Here is a 16952-nt window from a genome sequence, read left to right as displayed (position 1 = left end):
ATTTTCTTTCTGAAATACAGCGTGCTCTAAACAGGAGATATCTCATAGGAACGTTCAGAACACAGGAAATGACATGCGATCTGATGCCATACACGTTGAGATTTTGACTCTAGGACAAATCGTAAGAGATTTCCTAGGATCTATCCTATAGTGTATAGCCCGCCTAAGGCTTCTAGGCATGTAAAAACGTTTACAGCGAAAAGAACGGACGGACGGACATGGAAAAACTAACTTGATCGGTATGTTGAGACCATGAAACGTGTAATTACGTTGAAGTCTCGATTTCGATTTTTTTTCTTCAAGATCACCGCACTTTCTTTTCTCCTGTCGCCGCTCGAAACTAAAAATGCAAAAGGTTTTTCGTAACTGCAGTGCAGATTATCACAAATATTGCCTTGCGTAGGCCGTTACGGAACGAATCTCCTGTTCGGAATGACCTATCCACTGCAAGTTTGTTCACAGATTTGTTACTCAATAAAATCTAACCCATATTTTACATTTTATTGCGATCTGTTAAATCTGTAAAAAGAAATAAAGTTAAATAAAATATAATCGGAAATAGGGTTTTCAGACCCATTTTGATTCTTTCAATTTAAATAGAGATCTGCTGGTACCACTGCGGTATAGTCTGCGTACAGTTTCCATAGTAATGGAAGACAGAAGATAAAACAGAAGCATGTTACGATTAGTGAAACTGCAAGCAGCAACCTTACATGTTTTAAACTGGACAAATATGTCAAGAACTCTTCCAAGTTATTATCCCTTACCACAAAAACGAAGAGCTAAGGTTAACAGTCTTTGGACAGAGACATCGTTAAAATCTAATCGAGTGTCCTCAGAGTCTGACTCCGAAAAGATTAAAGTAAGGTTAATGATCTGCATTCGTTGTGAAGATCCTGATATTCCTTTTGTCTTAAAGAATTAAAATAGGTTAGCATGTGTTGCGAGTTGGATGCTGGTCAGGTTTTGGCACACCACATTTTGGAATATTTACAGGTAAAAGTCAGTACTCTGCAGAAAAGGATATATTAATAAGGAAATTTCTACGGGCGATAGAATTAAATACAAAATAGCACATGTATTTTAGGGTTACAAGTGCTTTATGACGGATAAAATAAGTGAATGTATATGGAAAATGACTGCATTACATACAATTTTCTACCGGTGGTGTATTTCTGCACAGTGTATGCAAGCTTATTTTAATGTTTACAAGTAGTGCGTTACCAGTATGAAACCATTACAAGTGCTATTGAAACTAGGATCATGGTCAAAACCCACTTGTTTTCACTATTTTCACATACGCCTATAGTCAGTGTTCCTGCCTGTTCCCTTCGGACACGGTTTGGCGCGGGCCCACCTGCTTCGCCTTACCCTGACTTTATTTGATATCATTCGTGGTGTTTTAATGGTAACCTTGCAAGGTTGGTTTGTGTTTTTCCACTTTAGTTTTTATGCCGTTCATCTGAACGCCATATTTATACACAAATCGTAAAACAATTGTAATTTTTCAACAAATACTTCCGGTACTTTCTTGAATTTAATTTATGCTAAATGGTGTAATGTTATGTCGCCCATCGCGAGTATTTTGGAGAACAATAAGAAGGAAAAAGGTATGAAAATTATTTTTTTAAAAAAATTATTTCGACGGCTGATCTAGTATCTCCCCCAGTCTTCCACATATAAGATTTACAGTGTGTTACTTACTATACAAAATATAGCTGAGCTAGGGACAGCTAGCGAAGGGAGTTAGAAGCCCTTGTACTTCTACCTTTATCACCATTTATACGAAAACAAGGTACACGGTTCTGGAACCATAAAACGGGTTGGGAGAGATACTAAATGCCATCCATTTCGACTGGTGTGTGGAAACTTGACCTGCATTTCAAATTGTTTTGTAACAATGATACATTCATCTGTTGAGGTATTTTCTTAACAGATTTCATGAGCATGGTAAATTGATGAGAAAAGTCATTTGTCATATCAAAATATGGTACTTATGGGACAGAATTGAAAGTTATTTCAGTGATAGTTTTAGTTTAATTATGTGGGGCGAAAATTTAGTAAATTTACGAACAGCAATGCTATTTTTAGTGCAAATTTATTGTACGGATGCGTGTATATTTAATTTCATTGCATGTAATACTTCTCTCGGGTAAAGTTCATCAATTGGTATTCCACTAAAGTAAAGAAAATTTCAAACAATTATTTGAAATTAAAAGTATAAAGCAATGAAACAATAAAAGAAATACCACATGTTAACCATATCCCATGACCGATTAACCATCACAACCACCACGACACACAGACAACATAAAGACATTTGACAGCATTACGTCATCAAACTATGAATCCTCTCAGAAGAATGCAAACACTGCCAAGTCATTCTCAACAAAGACAAATCACACTATCGCATAACTTATGTTAAGTTGGGATAGAAATATTTTCAGTACAGTGAGAAAAAATGCAAATCAATGAGTAAACTCCAAAACTAACATTTACTTTGACATTTTTTTTAAAAAATAACATCAAGTTAACAAAAAAGTTACTCTCGAAGTATCCAGTCACGACAAAACGCTCAAGAAGTAGGAACAAGTGAAACAGTCAACTTCGATAACGAGGTAAGACAAGACTTAATATCAAGTAAGTAGTTCAGACATTGAGGGAGAGAATCTCCTCCCCTCCCTACACACACACAAATTACATAACAATAACATCACTATTATAATAAATATTTAACTTGGACAACTTAAAGATGACAAATAACACACTAACGTTATCGAAATAATTTTGTAACAATCCACCTCGGGATACCAAATAACGAATTAGACCCATTCTTTTTTACTAAATCAAGTCTCTCTCTACCTTTAACAATCATTTTTGGAGTGTCGACTGGCAATAGTCGGTCCACATTCACTTTAAGAGGTCTTCATTGTACGTATGTCACAAAAACTATTGTGCAGAGAGCTGTAACCAAGTAATGTTAGAAAGGGTATTTGGAACCGAAAGAAACGAAATCCCACCTCCAAAAATATACTACAAAACTTGGATTGAAATAGTAACCGTAATGTGATCATAATTGTTTTCTTCAAACATGTTTCTGGGTACACGCCTAGTTTCGGAATTGATTTCTATGTACAGTGAAACCTCTCTAAAGCGGACAGCCGTGGGGAATCAAAAATTGTCCGCTATAGAGAGGTGTCCTCCTTCGAGAGGTTTCAATATTCTCTTACGTAAATTAGTAAACAAGGTAGTGTACAGTTAGAATTTTTTTTTTTTTTTTTGCATTAATCATGTATTTATAAATATCACAAAAATGTTATTGTACCCGCATTGTCCTCCGCCATCCAATACTCTATGTTCTAGGGACAACATGGAAGGGCTAATCCATATGAAGTGGTCCAAAAATGGTGAAAGTGGTTGCTCGAGCATCTCCGAAAATTATAAAAAGTGGAGTGTGAAGAACCTTGTGTATGAGAAGGTCAATAACACGAGTCACGTTTTCGGAGGTTCAATTGTTCCTGAATAGCGGCCATCTTTGTTGTCGGCGGCGTGTCATTTTCTGCAGTTGCAAGCGTTTACGTAAACCACAATTGATCAGGACTTACTAATCAGAGGAACATGAAACAAAAACTAATGTGCGCAGGAGAGACCAAGGTACACGGAGAATATATAATCGTTCGCCCAAATGGAGATTGAAGGTTGCAAACTAATACTTGAAATCACCAGAAAAAGTACAGAAAAGTGTACGTTTCAAGGGGCTGTATTTTGGAATGGCATAAAGGTAGTGGTTCAGAATTTATGGCGTGAATACTAGGGCATGTACAGATTCTTTAGAAGCATTCACAGCTGTGATACGACTGTTGTCACAGAGTTATGGGAGTTCGAAAGTTGGAGTTTGGCATTTTTGGGGCTTGATATCTCAGGATGGCAAACTGCTAAAAGTTGCTGCTGCAGCCACAAAGCAGTTTTGTATGATAATAAACTATTACAAAAAAATCATGACTGAGATCATGGAGAACAAAGTTAGGACAATGTTAAGAAAACACGCGCGTGACAATGCTAAGGCGGTGCATGAATCACCTTTTACGTTATGATCGGATGGATATTCATTATACTGTATCAGTTTGAGGAAACAGGCAGCGGGTGGCAGTGAAATCGCGGCCTAAATCGTTCACGTTGGAGTTACCCATCTGTATTGTTTTTGGTATCTGTGCATTTACCCTTCAAATGTCAGTCAGCTGCTTGGAGTATCCGTCAGTCATTTTGCTACAGCCACAGTGGAAGGTTGTGTTGTGCGCTGAAAATGATCTCTCAGTGTTCAGTGGGAAATGCAACTAATGAGGAATGCTATAAATTTACGTATGGTGTTTGTGCAAAGGAACTAAAGTATATTTCGGACTTGCAAACCGAAAGTCAGGAGCTGCTTCGTCTGCGAATTGGCTGTGAACCTCTTACAATGTGCAAGTACCATGATATAAGATATTTAAACAATATAACCATCTGTTCGGTCGTGTGTGTTGTGACCCAATGAACATTCATAAGAAATCTATTAAAAAGGGACTTCGAAAAATTCCCGTTGAACACATGCTACAAGGAAAGAAGACTGGTGTTCAGTTAATACCAGGAAAAGCACTTTGTCCCAATAGTTATTCCGCAGTGTTTGCATCCAGTGCAAGTAACCTGGAAGATCAAACCAAAAACAGCGATGTTGAATTTGTTCCGTCAACATCCGTCTTAGAAACTTTAGATTCAGCATATTGTACGTTAGGATTATCGACACCGTCAAAAATACGAAAAGTCAGTGCCGAGAAAAGGAAGCGTAAGCTTCAACGCAAAATGGACCAAGTGTCACAAGCGCTAAGAAGACAATTAGAACTTGCCTTCGAGGAAACTATTGAAGATGAAGACTTCAGCGTACAAGTGTCCTCGGATTATGAAATCCTGATACGTCAATTAAAAGAGAAATGTACCATTGCTACCAAGGAAGAAAAAGTAAAAATCTTAAGTTTGCTCCCAACAACATGGCCTCGTAAGAAGATTGCAACTGAATTTAATGTGTCAGAACGTCTTGTCAAGATTACTAGGAAACTGGTGAGTGAGCAGGGAATTTTACCAGATCTGGGGGACAAGCAGGGAGTATCAGTGTCACCAGAGACAACAGAAAAGGTTCTCAGTTTTTATGAAGACGATGAATACAGCCGTTTGTGTCCAGGCAAGAAAGATTGTAGAGCAGTACGTGCAGGAAGTGTAAGAGTTCAGAAACAGAAACGACTGTTGTTATGTAACCTGAATGAGCTTTACCTGGCATTTAAACAGAACCATCCAGAATGCACAGATATTCACAGGGCTGTTTTGTGCCATGAGACCTAAATGGTGCATTCTTGCCGGTGCTGCGGGTACTTATAGTGTCTGTGTATGTATGTACCACCAAAATATAAAGTTAATGATTGATGGGGCAAAACTAAACGTTGAATACAAGGATCTCCTCGAGTTACTCGTATGTGATATTAACAGCAATGCCTGCATGATGCAAACATGCGAACACTGTCCAGGAAAAGCTGCTCTTCTGTCGATGTTTGATGAAGCCATGGGAAGTGAAGTTGTCCCTGACATTATTCAATACAAGCAATGGGTTACGGTTGATAGGACTGAGCTGATTACGGTAGTCAAACATGCGGACGAATTTTTTGAAACATTATGTGAGAAACTCAAGGATCTCAAAAAGCATCACTATATTTCCAAGGTTCAAGCATAATACCTAAAATACAAGAAAGACAATCTCAGTGATTCTGAGTGTATAGTTTTGGCTGATTTTGCTGAAAACTATACATTCATCACCCAAGATGCCATACAGTCCTATCATTGGGTAAATCAGCAAGACACTCTGCATCCTTTTGTCTGCTACTACCAACAAGGTGGAGAACAGAAGCATTCTTGTCTCTGCGTAATAAGTGATCATTTAGCGCATAATACTGTGGCAGTTTACGTGTTTCAGCAACATCTTATCACTCACATTCGAGAACATTTACCACACGTAGCAAAGATTACATACTCTTCTGATGGTGCGTCCAGCCAGTACAAGAACAAGAACTTTGTTAATCTGTGTCACCATCAAGCCGACTTTGGGCTCGAAGCCGAATGGCATTTCTTTGCTACGTCACACTGCATGTGATGGTGTTGGTGGGGTGACGAAGAGAGAAGTTGCAAGGGCTAGTTTGAAGAGGCCAGTTACTGATCACATCCTTACACCTTACGATATGTTTCAGTTTTGTTCAGAACACATCAAGGGGATCACGTATGTCTTTGTTTCCACTGAAGTCGTGTCTCAACATGAAGATTAACTGAAAGAGCGATTTGCGAGCTGTCAGTCCATTCCAGGAACAAGAAGCTTTCATCGATTTACCCCCATTTCTGAACATACCTTATGATGTTAAGTTACATCAACAAGTGACGAATTTCAGGACTTTCCTGTTGCCAAATGTGTGTCCGTAACACACTGAGAACTAATTCTGTTTTTTGTACTGCTTTGTTGCTCGGTCAGTACCAATACACTGAATATCATCATCATGCACGTGCTTTCTTAACATTGTCCTAACTTTGTTCTCCATGATCTCAGTCATGATTTTTTTGTAATAGTTTATTACCATACAGAACTACTTTGTAGCTGCAGCAGCAATTTTTAGCAGTTTGCCATCCTGAGATATTAAGCCCCAAAAATGCCATAAAAATGACAAACTCCAACTTTCGAACTCCCATAACTCTGTGGCAACAGTCGTATCATAGCTGTGAATGTTTCTGAAGAATCTGTACATGCCCTAGTATTCACACCATAAATTCTAAACCACTACCTTTATGCCATACCAAAATACAGCTACTTGAAACGTACACTTTTCTGTACTTTTTCTGGTGATTTCATGTATTAATTTGAAACCCTGAATCTCCATTTGGGCACACGATTATATATTCTCCGTGCACTTTGGTCTCTTCTGTAGACATTAGTTTTTGTTTCATGTTCCTCTGATTAGTAAGTCCTGAGTAAATGTGGTTTTCGTAAACGCTTGCAACTGCAGAAAATGACACGCCGACGACAACAAAGATGGCCTCCATTCAGAAACAATTGTACCTCCGAAAACGTGACTCGTGTTATTGACCTTCTCATATTCTTCACACTCCACTTTTTATAATTTTCGGAGATGGTCGAGCAACCTAGTCTGGACCACTTCATATGGATTAGCCCGGAAATAAGATGTTATAGTTTCCTGCGCCTTACATTTATCACTACTTACTACGCTTTCAGTATGTTGCTTTAATTTGTGGGTTAACTGCTTTCCAGTAGTGTCTTTTTTGAGACAATATCTGTACCCGCAGGCAAAAAATACCAAATTTGTCGTCTGCTTGGTTAGAGATTCCAGCGGGACAGTAGAATAATGTGTCATCCCAAACGGCGGGTAATTGTCAGTCACTTTTCTATCTAAAGCAAGGTTGCCATGCTGCAAGAATCTTGTAGCTATCATTAAAAAGTCTTCCAACCCTCCAATATTTCTCCATGTAAACATTAAAAGGGACATGCAACATTTTTTCCATTTTGCAGGGAGTCAAACCACGTGCAACTTTCGGGGTCGTCTTGCTTGCTACCTGCTATCGTTCTCCCATTGCCATAAATAAATAAATAAACACTTTCGCCTCTTCGGAAACGACGGATTCTTTCGGATGGCAAGGTTAAGTGCGCCAAAATACACGTTTTTAATGATGAGATTCATTATTTGTCCACTAAAGTGCAGTGCTGCATGGGTCTTGCTTTCTTGCTTGCTTTCTTTCTTGCTTTCAGAAAGCTGTACTGTGCAAATAGTAAATAGAAAAATGGGATTGCAAGATTTTTTAATGACAGCTACAAGATTCTTGCAACATGGCAACCTAATTTTAAACAGGTTGGGTGGGAGTGGGATGCAAGCAAAGGACATGAGAGTGTTGTTAAATAGAGAGGTTTCGTCTGGGTTGCTGAGCATACAGTTGAGGAGGCAAAATGTTGTCACAATGCTTCCTTCGTGACACATGAATGAATTACTAAAAATGTATTTTTATTGTACTTTTCAACTTGTTTCTAGAGAAAGTGTCCGTAATACAGAGGTAAATAATACCTATAAAAAAACAGAAAAGACTGTCCGTGTCCGCTTTAGAGAGGTGTGCCAATATGTTTTTTCCTATTACAGTGTTTGGGGATTACAAAATATGTCCGTTACGGGAGGTGTCCGTTAGTAGAGGTTTCACTGTATTTACCAAAAGAGATTTCCGGAACAGAATACCATTTAAAACATTTGTTTAGGAATCCTGTATAACGAGATTATTTTACACTCGATCAAATTCGCTGTAACGGTATTCAGCTGTAACCTGGGGAAAAAGCAATAGGTTTACGTTTCCTTTATTTTCTCACAAATAGTACGTACTCTTGTATCAATACAAACAAATAATAAAATGTCTTTCTCCGTGTTTGAGTTAATTACAAATCGAAAATATATCACTTAAAGAGGTAGTTCTCAACACCGCATTTGGATAATTGCACACATGCAAACAAAGAACAGTCGAATTAAAAAGGAAACAGTCTTCTCTTATGATAATTATAAATGCACGAATCAGACGTTTTTGTTTGTGTCTTCCAATATCATAATTTGAATCACACACCACAAACGTTTAAAAGAAAGAAAAAAAGACAAAAATTACGAAGGATCTACCCCTTTTTTCTCAACACTACACCCGAATAATTACACAAACAAATTATAATATAGGGTGTATCAGACCACCCGTCCCAGGCATTTTTCTCGGCTCGTAGTGCACGTAGATACTTCAAACAAAAAATTGAATGACAAAATCGTATGTGGAGAATCAAATGGTGATAGTTTCATATCTAGTGGCGTAGCGGAAATATTTCCACGGGGTGTCAACTTCAAAAATTTAAAATAGAAAGTGGTATCAATTTCAATTTCTTTGGAAGTATTATTGAAAAAGAAGCAACTTTTATAGGAAACAATTTTCGCTAAAGTCTACGGTTTGGCATCTACGAGTTTTATTTGCTGTTGAATTGCTACTATCAAGACCACCCGTCCCTGGCATTTTTTTCGCTCGTAGTGCCCGTAAACACATCAAACAGAAAAGTAAATAACCAAATCAAATGCGAAGAATCAAATGGTGATGCTTCCATGTCCAGTGGCGCAGCGGAAATATTTCCAGTGGGTGTCATCTTCAAAATTTCAAAATGATTATATTCGTTGTAATTCCTACATTGCGCGCCCCTAGCTGGACATTCATATGTAAAATGTTTTTCCTACATGCTACACAATCATATTGATAACGTCCAGGTTTTCCAGTAACATTGTTTTTAAACGGACTACATTCATTTCATGTAGTTTCTCTCGGTACGAATTTTGTATCTTTCGTTGGTATGTAGCAGCATTTACTTGTGAGAAAAATGCTTTTGCACACTGATTTAACAATGTACATCGCATAAATATAGGAAATCAGGTAGAATTGCTGGAAAAGGAAGTAATCATATTTTATAAATTGGATTACAGGGTGGTACAAGTGAATGCTGCAGCTCTGATCGCATTATTGAGCTTAATTCGGGCCTAATTGTGTATTCCATACTGACAGCCTGTGGTGAGCTGATAGGAAAGCTTTAAAAACATGGTCGGGTCTGTATCAGGAGTCATAAAATTTGTAGTGGTGTAACAAGAGAGGAGGGGTGTGTAAAGGGGCATTGCCTCCCATAATTTCAGGTGGGGAGTTTTTAATGGCATCCAACTTTTTGTTTTGCACAAATTGGTACCTAACTGAAGAGTGCAAAGCATTTTCTGAAAGTAAATCTAGAAAGTTAAACATGAAAATATTATTTCACATTCTTAACGGAAAAGGGGTAGCCCCGGACATTTTAACACATTGAGTTGCCCCTTGGTAAAAAGATGAAAAATTTTTCCAAAATAAGCCTGAACTTTTTTTTAATGTGAACTTCATTAACAAATCGAAGATATCGACATAAATGCAAAAATAATGTAATAAACAAATGACAATACACATTGCTACATTTCATATATTTCGAATATTGGCGGGCTCTAAGCATCATATTCTACACTTAGAAGAAACAATAAGAACACCTAGACACGAAGCCGACAGTGATCACATACTTAATAGGTATCTGTTGATTCGATAGGGATACAGTTTCATAAGCCATCGCAGGATTCACACTACACCGAGTCTTCATTGAACGTTTCATTCAGTGGTGCTTTCCTTTTAGTCTGGTCATATTCTCTCTTTGTCCGTGTGATGGTTCTTTAGCTACTTGCGACCTTCCTTTGGTAGTTCGTGTGCTAAAGTCACTTTTCATTCAATTTGCGTCTTATATGGTGAAGATGTTAGAGTCGCACTCCCTCCAGTTCTTCTGATTCGTGACGCTAAACACCTCTTGCGATTCTCCGATAATGGCGATTCACTAATGCAGAGCTCTTTACTAGTTGATGGACGAGAAGATTCTGATTTCTCGGCCATATGTAGAGAACATGGATCCGCTGCAGACGACGAACAAGAAGTAGCCCACTTTTCCTCAACCACTGCCGAAGTGTGGGTCTTCATAGGTAGGCCTAGTGTAACATGTTGCAACACGAATCACGTTTGCGGATAGATAGTCGGTGTCTGTGAATACCTGAGAGTTCACTGAATATATTCCGGTGCAAACAAATTCATTAAGATCAATGATCATGCGACACACCTTTCGGTGTACCTCTGAAAGAAGTTGCGCTACATCGTATTCTGTTATTCTTACTCCAACACCCTTGTGCATCCGCAGTGTACAAGCTTCATTGTATGCGTCTTTAAACGGTTTCATAAAGCACCTGTTAATGGGTTGAGTCTTACGAGTGGTATGTGGAGGAGTTCTGAGCAGTGAATACACGACCCGCTCGGGAGAGTAATACTCCCGGAAGTACGTTTTTTTCGCGCGCTACTCTAGCCAGCTGTTTTACGCGCTATCCTAGTCAGTTGTGTTAAGTTGGTCACAAAATCTATATCATTTAGTACAAGGGGAACAAAACGAGCCTTATATCATGGAGTACAAGGGCAATAAAATGAGCCCTGCGGGGCTTCTAACCTGTTCCTACTACTACTACTACTTATCTGCACAAAAGTAAGTAATTCACATTTTTGAGTATTATTTTCGTATTATTTTAATTTAGAAAGTGTTATAAAAATGTAAAAAAAAACTTTACTCGGGCCGGATTTGAACTCACGCCAAAAGAGATTTTCGTTACTAGCATGTAGCGCTAGTCCACTCGGCCACGAGGAACAAGAACAACAACCACCGTCTGAATTCTGCTATTTGAATGGAACGTGGCAAGACATAGATAACACCAACCAATCAGAACTGTGTTTTTCGTTCCTACTTCCGGGAGCATTACTCTCCTGAGCTAGTCCTGTGAATACTGTGATCCCTGGCATACTGAATCACATTCAGTTCCTTATGGTTGGCATGTCCATCATCAATTACAGAACTGGATTCTGAGGAGAAGGATGACAGAATTTCACAAAGTCTGCAACCAAATTAAGAATATATCATTCATTATCCAATCAATACTTTGTGCTACAACAATACCCTCGGCAGAAGCATCAACCATCAGTCTCCCGTTCTCTGATGCGGAAATATGAAGAGGGTCAGTACATACTGACCATAATCACTCATGCAGAACTTCAATGTTATATTCCGACCTCTTTCACTCAACGTCAATTTGTCCAGTTTGCTCAACGTCAGCTCGTTTCTATTTTTCACATATCACTTTGGGATTAACATGAACACACAATACCAGTCTCATCCGCGCTCAATATTCGTGATGGTGGAAAAGAATATTTCTCCATCAGTATACACTAATTTGTATAGGATTTATTCCTTATTGAATGTCGTTGTTCTCAATATACTTGTAGACAGGTAATCTAAGAAACAAATTGGGATGTCACTTCATAAACTTGTAGTAAAAATCTTTCACAGTACTCAGTTTATCTTTGTTGAACCTGTGATTGATTTTTAGTTGTTCAGTTAAGTAAACTAGTTTCAGTTTTCTTTCGTGATAATGGCATTAAGCGATCAGCTAATTGTTTCCCATGGCATTTCAACTCTTTTCCGTGTACATCGGGGAAAGTATTTTCGAATTTCCTAACTTACGTGGAACACACAATTTCACTCCTTGCCTCTGCTGTGACAGTGTCTTGCAGAGAATTATTTGGGACACCAAATCTGTTTGTTGTTTGAAGTATCTACGTGTATTACGAGCCGAGAAAAATGCCTGGGATGGGTGGTCTGATAGTAGCAATTCAACAGCAAATAACACTCTTAGATGCCAAACCGTAGACTTTAGCGAAAATTGTTTTTTATAAAAGCCATTTCTTTTTCAATAATACTTCGAAATAAATTGGAATTGATACCACTTTCAATTTGAAATTTTGAAGTTGACACCCCGTGGAAATATTTTCGCTACGCCACTGGATTTGGAAGTATCACCATTTGATTTTCCACATTCGATTTGGTCATTCAATTTTTTGTTTGATGTGTTTACGTGCACTACGAGCGGAGAAATATGCCTGGAACGGGTGGTCTTGATAGTAGCAATTCAACAGCAAATAACACTCGTAGATGCCAAACCGTAGACTTTAGCAAAAATTGTTTCCTATAAAAGTAATTTCTTTTTCAATAATGCGTCCAAAGAATTTGAGATTGATACCACTTTCAATTTGAAATTTTGAAGTTGACACCGCGTGAAAGTATTTCCGCTACGCCACTGGATATGGAAGTATCACCATTTGATTCTCCACATATGATTTTGACATTCAGTTTTTTGTTTGAAGTATTTAAGTCCACTACGAGCCGAGAAAAATGCCTGGGACGGGTGGTCTTGTACACACCCTGTATATTGGCATTAAAAAGGAGACCAGGAAACTCTCGAATTCTTCTTGCGTGTCTGGTGGAATATGTGATGTATAGTACGATTATTGTACATTACAAAGGTTTTCGCAAAATATATTATAAGAGAGCATGTTGGCAACTGGAAATCAGAAAAAATCCATATTTCATTTCTTTCAAAGTAAAAGAGAGGGTTTTTTTTCCAAATCTAGTTAACTCTTTGGATTCTTGAATTTTTAAAGAAAAATGTCTTTCAGTTAAGTAGCTGCTGCTTCAATACTATTCATCCGAGTGTCATGGCTGATACATGATACATCGCTTTCTTTACAATAGAACAAGCTTTGAAATTGTACGAGTATCATGTATGTATGTGCATGGTGTACGATACAAGGGGAATTTGGGGTAAAATGGGAAAATGCTCCTACAAAATAATCCCTTTTTTGAAATTTGGCACCCCCTGAAGTGGCCTCGACGATAGGTACTCTAACATAATCTACCTTGAAAAATACTATTATCAAATGCATACAATAAAGGATTTAAAATATAGGACTATTTTAACGAGTATCATGGTTAATTCGTCATTCTCTTCAGAATGGAACAAGCTTTGAAGTGGTATTGTGCACATGTGTTCACGATGTACGAGAATAGGGGAAATTTGAGATAGATATATTTTTTTTCTCAGATATGGTACACCTGGAGCGATCCTGACCACAGGTACCCGAATATAATCTAACTTAAAACATACTATGGACTGTACTGCCGTGTCGTGACAAAACGCTGTAACTTTGGCGGAGCAGTTTTGCGAAAAAGAGCCGTAAAGTTTTCATCGTGTAGAACCAGTGTATCTTGACTTTGGAAACACGTGGTTACATGTAATGTTACGTAAATGCATGTTGTGTGATTAAATTTGGTGAAAATTGATTGGTTGACCATTATTGCCTAGTTACACTGGTTCTACACTATTACAGATCACATTTTCGGATGAAAACTTTACGGCTCATTTTCGCAAAACTTCTCCGCCAAAGTTACAGCGTTTTGTCACGACACGGCAGTGTACGTAATGTGCATGCCAAATTTCGTTGGAATATCTACAGCAGGCAATAGAGCATAATATGGCAGGGTTTTAAACCCACAGTCTTATTAACAAAGCGAGGATGTGTATGCAGTGATGGAGAAAAACACAAGAATGTAGAGCAAAAAGTGATAAGAGAGGAGTAAGATTCGAACCAAATGTAGTGAAATGGGCAAAAATTTTGGGTGTTATTCTGTTTTATGGGGGAACAAGTTTGTAAAATTCACGGAAGAAATATGTTAATAGATTTCAGAATAGGATTGTACAACGAATCAAAATATATCAGGATATTACTTACTTCTTACTTGTATAATATGGTAGAAATACAAAATGAAAAGTTTTTTTTTTTTTTTTTTTTTAACCACGTAGTACTCAACAAGAAAGACATAATGAAGTTAAGTGTTATGTGAAGGCAGTGTACAATGTGATCATAGAAGTGTCGCAAGGCAGTGCTACATACAAGGCACCTAATGTTTTTCTTTTTCCACTATATCAGTTTATGCGTATATCCACCGTTGCTAACGCACCTGCTTCCTACGGACGCACTCTCTCGCTTCCGCTCGGGTCTCCCTGCTGCGCTCCAAACCTGATTGTGTTGGGTAGCATTCGTCCTTTTTAGAGGCCACCTAGCAAAAGTTGGTTTGTGGTTTTAAGTTGATTCGTTTCATACACTGAAGGTTTTATGTTGTGTACGCACTCTGTAATAATAGTCAACCCTTCTAAGGTTACTGTGCACCCATTAATGCAACTTTTCCCATAAGAAACATTTCCTAAGGCAATAAGAGTGCATTTCACGCTAAGAGAAGTTCATATTCTTTGAATATAAGTACCCCCTTGTGTGGTAACCTAGTAGAGGAAAGAAATATTTTCGCATGCGTTCTTTAATTTTTGATATCCCAGGGATGTGTATTTGATAGGAGGCTCCGCCCTCATTTATCCTCTAAAAGTTATTTACATAATACTGTACTAGGTATAGTTTATATTGCTGATTGAAAACATGAGAAGGTAAGGATTATATCTGAATACTGTGTAGTTTGCAACATTTAACAGTTGGAAGGTACTAATTTTGCTCAGGAATACATATTTAGTGCAGACGAAAGAAAGCACAAAAATTAGAAATATTTGTGATTAACACGTAAGAATGAACGACGGAAATGAAAGAGGACTAATTCTAAGCAAGATTATTAAAATATCGACAAGTAAATAGTAATACAATGTTAAAAACTGGTTCATGTGGGCCTAATCCAGGGCCACCATCTGCAGAATACTAGCCTAACCTACCGTACTTTACTAACATACCTTAACCCTTTAGTGGGCATTGTTGCTCTCAAGAAACATCGCATTCTATTGCGTTATCCGCACGAATTACAACTTCAGTGATCATTTAATTGGCATGATTGCTTTCATACTATATTCATATACATGATTTGCAGGTCACTTCTAATCTTCGTCAGCAGGGGACAGTCAAATTTAGTATTGTAGAAGCTTTATTTCCTATGTTCCGCGAAGGTTCTTTTTTTATTTTTTTATTTGTGGTTTCTTGCTCTGTAGAAAAATGTTTCAACGAAACTGTTGGTAATTACTGAGAGTATTTTTATGATATTTGACCATAATAGGGCAATGTTGCGCAGTAGCTACACATAAGACCTATTTTATGGCAATGTTGCTTTGAAATAAACACGCTGTACTTTGTAACCAAAGTACAAAAATATTTTAAAAATTACGAAATTATGATCAGGAAGACATAGTTCAACCATAAAAGCAAACTAAATATTTTAATGGTAATGCTATAAATGCTTGCCCATTAAAGGGTTAACCAGTGTACTAACCTAGCCTAACCTACTCTACTTTACTGTGCTTATATATATATATTTGCATCAGTGATCGTTTTCATGGTACATCAGTTTGCACGGATATTATCATTTTGTACGCAGTTATTTGCACAAGCGTCAGAAAAATAACCATGCAGAATGTCTTAGGGAATCACTTAAAGCCAGAAAAGTAGAAAAGATGTTTTAGTTTGACGACCTATTCTTAATCTGCGCGCCAACTTGTAGGTGGTCTGTAAGAAGAATGTATACCGGTTCGGGCCACCGTGAGTTAGCGGGCCAGCACGGGGAAGGGTATATATGTTGCAAGCACAAAGTGACGGTGGCTAAAAAGGGTTGCCAGCTGACCACTACTTTCTCAGACTCAACTATATATTTCAAGGATTAAAATATAATTTTTCTTGGCATTTATTCCATTAATTTCTCACAGGCTTTCCAACATGACAATAATGACTTACGGATCGGGTAGGCTTGGTTTCGTTTACTTTCCTTAGTACATTGGTTCGGCTCAGCGGGACTTATCGGAACTTAACCATTATTCCTCATCTGTCTTGAGACTTACAAGTTGGTGTAGCGCCGCATAGCGTAGTCGCTAACGCTATCGCCTTCGGGTTCGATTTCCGGTGGGGTCACTCCGTCGAAAAAGTGTAAAAAGCTTTTTCAGGCCAGCCATCCTGAATGAGGTTTTGCTCATTTACACCAAACAAATGCCGGGGTGGTACGTAACATATAGACCCCAGGCCGTTTCCTTCCTTCCCAAATCCTTTCTTCCTCCCCTTTCCCCGGATGGTATACTCACCGAGGGACGTCATCTCTCATACGTGACGGGATAAATGGCCATAAATGCCGAAAACCCAGAAACCTAAATCCTAGATTCTTGTGAAGTGGTGCCGGTCATTTTATTTTTCAGAGTTGGCAACCCTAGCGTTAAAACTGTTCTTCGTGCGAAAAGCACGCACCAACTTGTCCTTTTTGGTCACTGCATACAAAATTGCTTCTATTTTCCCGGTGCAGAGTCATATTGTTTCTCCACAATTACCACTTCTTTCTTCGTACAATATCGAACACTTCATATTCCAACAGTTTTTTTAATAATTTGACCAGGGTTGGCTGGTTT

At 38.1% G+C, this 16952-nt stretch overlaps 1 protein-coding gene across 2 annotated transcripts in view; it reads left to right on the top strand.

Annotated features, from left to right (window-relative positions):
• The first annotated feature begins 624 nt into the window (after nt 1-624).
• LOC145673804 (transmembrane protein 70 homolog, mitochondrial-like) overlaps nt 625-16952 on the top strand; it is a 53719-nt gene continuing 37391 nt past the window's right edge. Inside the window, exon 1 of one of the 2 annotated variants that reach the window (XM_081743566.1) lies at nt 625-862. In XM_081743566.1, coding sequence (XP_081599692.1) covers nt 677-862 — 186 coding nt within the window. In that variant the 5' untranslated portion in view covers nt 625-676. Of the gene's footprint in view, nt 997-16952 lie in introns of both variants that reach the window. The other variant, XM_081743568.1, reaches the window with a different exon arrangement.

The sequence above is a fragment of the Thermobia domestica genome, chromosome 17 (assembly GCF_964235325.1).
Source record: "Thermobia domestica chromosome 17, izTheDome1.hap1.1, whole genome shotgun sequence".
NCBI lineage: Eukaryota > Metazoa > Arthropoda > Insecta > Zygentoma > Lepismatidae > Thermobia > Thermobia domestica.
Note: the sequence above shows the minus strand (reverse complement) of the source record. Positions and strands in the feature narration are given on the sequence as shown.